This window comes from Lagopus leucura, unplaced genomic scaffold (genome assembly GCF_019238085.1).
Source record: "Lagopus leucura isolate 7727_CA_CO unplaced genomic scaffold, USGS_WTPT01 Super-Scaffold_100159, whole genome shotgun sequence".
Classification (NCBI taxonomy): domain Eukaryota; kingdom Metazoa; phylum Chordata; class Aves; order Galliformes; family Phasianidae; genus Lagopus; species Lagopus leucura.
In genome coordinates, this window is record NW_024962335.1 from 29188888 (window position 1) to 29194892 (window position 6005).

At 44.2% G+C, this 6005-nt stretch overlaps 1 protein-coding gene across 2 annotated transcripts; it reads left to right on the forward strand.

The window, feature by feature from the left end:
- Positions 1 to 4078: 4078 nt before the first annotated feature.
- ETFRF1 (electron transfer flavoprotein regulatory factor 1) lies at positions 4079 to 5055 on the forward strand. Of its 2 annotated transcripts, none has more exons than XM_042889592.1 (3): positions 4079 to 4148; positions 4582 to 4677; positions 4775 to 5055. In XM_042889592.1, the coding sequence occupies exons 2-3, from the start codon at positions 4633 to 4635 to the stop codon at positions 4988 to 4990; spliced, it is 261 nt and encodes an 86-aa protein (XP_042745526.1). In that variant the 5' UTR covers positions 4079 to 4148; positions 4582 to 4632; the 3' UTR covers positions 4991 to 5055. The 2 variants fall into 2 exon arrangements, with proteins under 2 accessions (XP_042745526.1, XP_042745525.1); XM_042889591.1 differs by lacking the exon at positions 4079 to 4148 and adding an exon at positions 4179 to 4366.
- Positions 5056 to 6005: the final 950 nt, after the last annotated feature.

Sequence of the window (6005 nt, forward strand, 5' to 3'; positions counted from 1 at the left end):
TTTGAACCAGACACATTATTTTCTTATTAGCTGTAATGACAAAACAAGTATAATATGAAGCAACATATCTGATATTACCCAGAATCTTCCAAATGGGATTAGATAAACTCATCTGAATCACAGTACTAAAACCCACTACTACAGCACTGCCCTAATCAGCCCAAGACAAAGAAAGTGCAGAAAGGGATCAGCAGGCTGCCTTTTTCCCCTCAGAAACAACAACAGATGTTCCCTCTTCCCATCCCTACAGCTTGAGTAGGCCCACAGTTTTAATCCGATGTCTGCTGTGAAATCACCTGAGTGGTTCAGTTCCCAGCTACTCTTCTGCTTTCCTACATCCTTTGATGGAAACTCCATCTTACAGATGTTTATTCAATGAAATAGATGAGTTTTTAGGCCTGTCTCAATGGCTGTCAGTTCTCCTTAGGATCAGCAACTTTGATCACAGCTTTAACTGCCACAAGGACAGCAAAGGGATAGCGGACACCCAGCTAGCTCTTGACAATAGGTGTACCCTATCAACCTTCTCTGAAAAAGGCCTTTTCAGAGAATTTCTCTTACCTTCTGCTAATGAGGATTGAGAGAAGAAAAACACAGCACACTGCATTTCCATCCCACTGAGAATATTTCAAAATGGAATGGTAAGAGAGAGGAAAAAAATCTAATTCTTCCTGACACTCTCATCCCCAGGCTCCTAATCATGGCAGAAGTAATTAGAGGAAAAAGTATGGCTCTCGCAGGAAAGTGAGATGTGGAGGCAGTAAGAGGTAACACAGAATTTGACCCACACAAAAGAAGAGAAATGCATTTTTTGAAATACAGTGTTAACATCAGTGTACTGCAGCTCGGCAGGTAACTTCTTTCTGTTTAATTAAAATAAATGACTGTGTCATCACATTCCTTGTAAATGAAGTGCACGGTACCTTCCTCTTTCAGCTTCCTTTCCTCCTCTTCTTTCTGTAATCTCAGTTTTTCAGCTTTGCCAACTTTTTTTTTTCCACTGGACTTAATGTTCACCATAAATTAAAAGAAACCAAATGTCAGAATTATTTAAATGCATTTGGGGAGGTATTGACTCTCTATAACTCTGCCCATCTAATGTGAGCCCTGAATAAAGATTTTTGACTTCCTACACAGTCATTGAAGCCTCCAGAATTGCAATGTACACCCAAATCCATTTTTGTTCTTGTTTCATGGTGTGATGCATGCTCTTACAGCTATTATACGTAGGTTGCTCTGAAAGCATTGCCTCCCATTTAATTCCATGGGAACTACAACAGATACACAGACCACAGTAACATTGTTTGATAGAGCGAATTTTCAGCTACAAAACACCTCTTCAACACAAGTCACCACCTTTCGCTATGCATTTTCACCAGCGATGAACAAGAGCCTGCATGCTATGCTCGTAAAAAATCTGCACCAGCAGAGGTGACCCACTGTTTCACAGCTGCTGTGATGGAGTTGCTGTTAGGAAAATGTCGCCCATACAATCCATCTTTCATTGGCCTGAATAGATGAAGTCAGAAGGAACCAAAACCAGACTATATGGTGGGTATGTTAGGACATTCCAGCCAAAATAGGCAACGTGCTCCACAGCCTTCCAACTGCCTGGCATTATCACACTGCAAAAGAAAGGCTGTCTTCTTCTCTGGCCTGGCTCTGGAAGTTCAAGCCTTCAGCTTAGTCAATGCTGTGATTGATGTAGCGGTCAGAGTCAATGGTTCGTCCACATTCCATGAAATTCAGAAGGATCACCTCGTTCCTATCCCAAAAGACAATGTATCACTTTACCTGCTGAGGGCTGCATCTTGAACTTTTTCTTCAACGGGCAATTCACGCGTCACCACTTCATTAACTGTAATTTTGATTCTGGCTTGTAGCGGTGACACCACATGTCATCACCAATAATGATGTGATCCAGGAAACTGTAATCTTTGGCCTTGTATTAGTTCAGTAGGTCCTGACAAACTTGCATTCAATGTTTCTTCTGTTACTGTGTGAGGATTTGTGGGACCCACCCAGCAGGAACTTTGTGATCCAACACTGCCACCATTATTTTCAACACACTGAAGCAGATACTTAGCTCTGCACACAGTTCCTTGGTCGTATACTCTGTCAATTTGTGCAGATGAGCATGTAAGCTCATTGTTTTGTGGTGTGCCACCTGTGTACGGCCATCCCAAATGTAGCTTGGCTTTCACATCATAGTTGCCACTGCTGAAACGCAACACACAGTGCCTCTCTGTGCTCATATCCACTGCTGGTCTCCATAAACATTCACCAAGTGCTGATGAGTGTCAATGGATGCCATTTTTTTCTGCATGGATAAATTCAGTGGCATCCCTTTGCTTCATATGCACTTCCATGTCAGGCATCATTTTGTCAGACTGTCCCTCTGCTGCCATCTGTCACATGGCAACAAAATGTAATGAATATTGGCAGGAAGGTTTGATTTCTCCTGCCATACAACCAATATCTGCCTGACATCACTGGCCAACATAATAAAATAGGAGGCATTACTTTCTGAGCAGCCCTCATATAATTTTGTGCTAGGTTTCCTGAATACAGAACAATAATTTTTAATCTGGAAACTGAATAATAAGCAAGTAGATCTGGTAAGAAAGTAGCTGTTACAACTTCAAGTATTATTTTTTAGCATTTAGTGGTGCAGTAGCACTGGATGGGCAATGTGCAGCCTGATTCTACATGAGTGGGTGACATGCTACTGGGGAGGAGTACCAATCCTGAAGGCAGGTGCTGCGAAGACAAGGCCCCAGTACAACAGCAATCAGTGACCACAAAGAAAAGCACACACAAATCAGTAAGAGACTACTACAGTGAGAGATGTCGGAACAAGATGATCCTTAAGATCCTCTCCAACCCAAGTCATTCTATGAAAAGGAAGGATGGGCCGAGAAGTAAATCAAGTTTATGGAACTTGTGAAAACAAGGCAGCTGGTTTTGTACTGCAAAATGAATTCACAGCCTACAGTGTTGGCTGAGTGTGGTTGGGATTGCTATTATTATTTTTTTTTTTTTATAGGTGAGGAACAAAAAATTATATTCTGCACAGGCTCCAGGGTCTGGAGATAACAAGGAATGACAGAAGACTGAGCTATAGCTGAAAGCAAAGCTGCAGATGACAAAAGACATGAAGGAAAAGGAATGACTTACATCAGGTGGGGTATGTGTGCACTGGCTGAACAACAGCATTCTGCTGCTGACAAGCAAGGAAAAGAAATTCAAAGAACGTGTGTTTGATTTTTAAAAACAGAGAAAATAGGGAGTGTACATGAGTTCAGCAGACACGACAACGTGAGGGGAAGATGCATCACCATTTCAGGCAGCTACCCTGGGTGTTTCATTTTGGAGAACTGAAATTAGGACTGCGCATCCCCACAGGTGAGAGACAAGTGCTTACAAGGGTTCAGTCTGGAAAGGCAACACGCATAACTATTTGGAAAGCTATTCACATCACTTTGCACAGTGATAAATAAATGCATGAATGTGACTCGGGATACCAAGGCTACCAGAAAGCTCACACCGCTGGTGGGAGTTCAGTGCCCACAACATGCGCCCAGCAGGGTTAGCCTGAATCTTTTTGTTTTTAAACATATTTGCATACAATAACGTCGTCACAACAGCTTTACTGTGACCAAAAAAAAAAAAAAAAAAAAAAAAAAAAGTCCTTACAATACTGTAATACTGTTTTTGGATGCGCTGAATCAAGAAGTGACAGACGCTTTCTTCAGCTTCAGCATGAGGACTGTGTCTGTACTGACAGAACTGCCCTGGTGCATCGCAATGAGCACCGCGGGGCGCGGGGCGATCACCGCAGCACGCTTCCACCTACCTTTTTTTGCTTTTTTGGACCCTAGAAGTTTGGGGACAAAAACAAAAGAAAGGAAGAGTCAGAGAATGGGGCACAGAGCACAAAAATCATCACAAAAGCCGCCCACCCCGTCGCTAAATAACGCTACTACTCCGGAGCTAAACCACCCCCCCCCCCCCCCCCCCCACCAGGGCCCCGCCGTGTTGCCATGGCGACGGCCCGCGAGCTTCTGGTCGCCTATGGCGCGGAACACGGTGCGTCGCGTGACGGCCGCGTCGTAAAGCAGCGCGCTTTACGGCGGGGCGCGGAGCGGGTGAGGCGACGACCTTCCTTTCGCCCTTCTCTCCTTTTGGTGGGGCGGGGGGCGGCCTGAGAGGGAGGGACCGGCCGAACCGACGGGCAGCGAGCTGGGGCTGGCTCCGATTTATAGAAATAAAAAAGCATCGCGCTTAACGACTAACGCTTCTTTATTGATATGTCGTTACTAACAGCGCTTTGGCAGCAAGCGTTTCTGTAGCAGGCCACGGAAACGTAAGCGGGCAGGGCGGCCGTGCCGGTGTGGCAGGCAGGGAGGCGCGGGGCAGAGCTGCGGGCGGGAGGAAACGGGCGCTGAGAGGGGTGGGGGCGGTTAGGGCAAGGGGGCTGCGCTGAGGCGAGGCTGGAGAGAAGCTGCAGTCGGTGTGGGAAGTGAGGCTGGGGTGTGCTGGCTTCCGTAACAGGCTAACGTCGCGTTGGTTATCCTGCAGGTAAATTAAGCGTTGCCACGCGTAAGAACTAAGAGTTGAGTGACATGTGCAATGGCCGGCTCTTTAAGAGGTGAAGTACTGAACCTTTATAAAAATGTAAGTGTCTGAAGTGCCACAAGAACTTCCTTTGGCTAAACAAAATCCTTGTATTTTGAAGCCTATCTAAAAGCCTATCATTCTTTTCCCCTTCAAGCTGCTGTACCTTGGAAGGGAGTATCCCAAAGGAGCAGACTACTTTAGAAGCCGGTTGAAAGCAGCTTTTCTAAAAAACAAAGATGTGAAAGATCCTGAAAAAATTAAGCAGCTAATTGCACGAGGAGAGTTTGTTATAAAAGAATTGGAGGCTCTGTACTTCCTCAGGAAATACAGAGCTATGAAAAAGCGCTACTACAGTGATGACAAAGAATAACTGCTGCGACCCTAACGATACAAAGCCATAAACAGCCAATAAAAGAAGTGAAACTTCACAAGAAATGAACAGTAAATCCTTCCACCTCATTTAGAATACAAACTGGGACTTCATTTACCCTTAAGGAGGTGTTGGAAAGATTTGGGGTCTGTGTTACTCAGGTAATTTTTTTCTCAACTTCTTTTGGCCTTCTTGAACTCTAACTGAGAATAATTCTGCAGGCAGAAGTGGTGATAAGGTTGTGTTTCCCTATACGTGCTGAGCAGATCACTGCTTCTATATTGGTTCAGCTGTGCGTTGCAATGCTGATTTGAGGTGCTGCACATCTTTTGTCAGTTAGAAGAGGAATCTGAATTTGAAAGTCTTCCACATTTAATGAATATTTTTCACCACAATTGAGCACCTTCTCAAAAGGATGTTAAGATTTTGGCTATATCTGCATAGCATGCAATACATCAACAGACTGACGTCTTACTGTGATACAAAGAACACCAGTGGGTCAGGAAGGGAATGGACAGGAATATAAATGGTTTGAGTACTCAGACCCCAAAGACAATTCCTGCAGCTACTGATTTCTGATGCTGCGTAACTGTTTAACTAGTTAAACTAGCAAGAGTTTAGAACTCGATCCTCTCCCCTGCAGGAGAAGATTGACCCTGGCTGTTTGCTCCATGGATAACTTTGTGAACTTTGGCACAACAGGCAGACTTTCACCTTAACTATTCCTCTCTACATGCTCTGCTGATTTGCTGCTTTAGGTTTTTCTCACATAGAATTAAATGACGCTGGAGATGATAGAACAGAAAAGATCTTTGAAATGTAGGTAAATAATCACTGCAGCAGAACTGTTGGCAACAGCCACAGTGTTAAGATGCCTAGGTTCCAGAAAAGCAGAAAAGTTTTTTTTAAGCAAAAGGCCAATAGGAGACTTGAGATGTGTGCTTCGCTTCATACTGCACTGATCTGACAAAGCCCTTCTGTATCAGTTGGATTAACTCCCCTACAATATGTTGCA

Excerpts from the sequence above, each read along its gene's own strand:
- ETFRF1 (XM_042889592.1), top strand. The coding sequence starts at position 4,633 with ATGGCCGGCTCTTTAAGAGGTGAAGTACTGAACCTTTATAAAAAT. Across the intron at positions 4,678-4,774 it reads TACTGAACCTTTATAAAAAT|CTGCTGTACCTTGGAAGGGA; the intron begins GTAAGTGTCTGA and ends TTCCCCTTCAAG.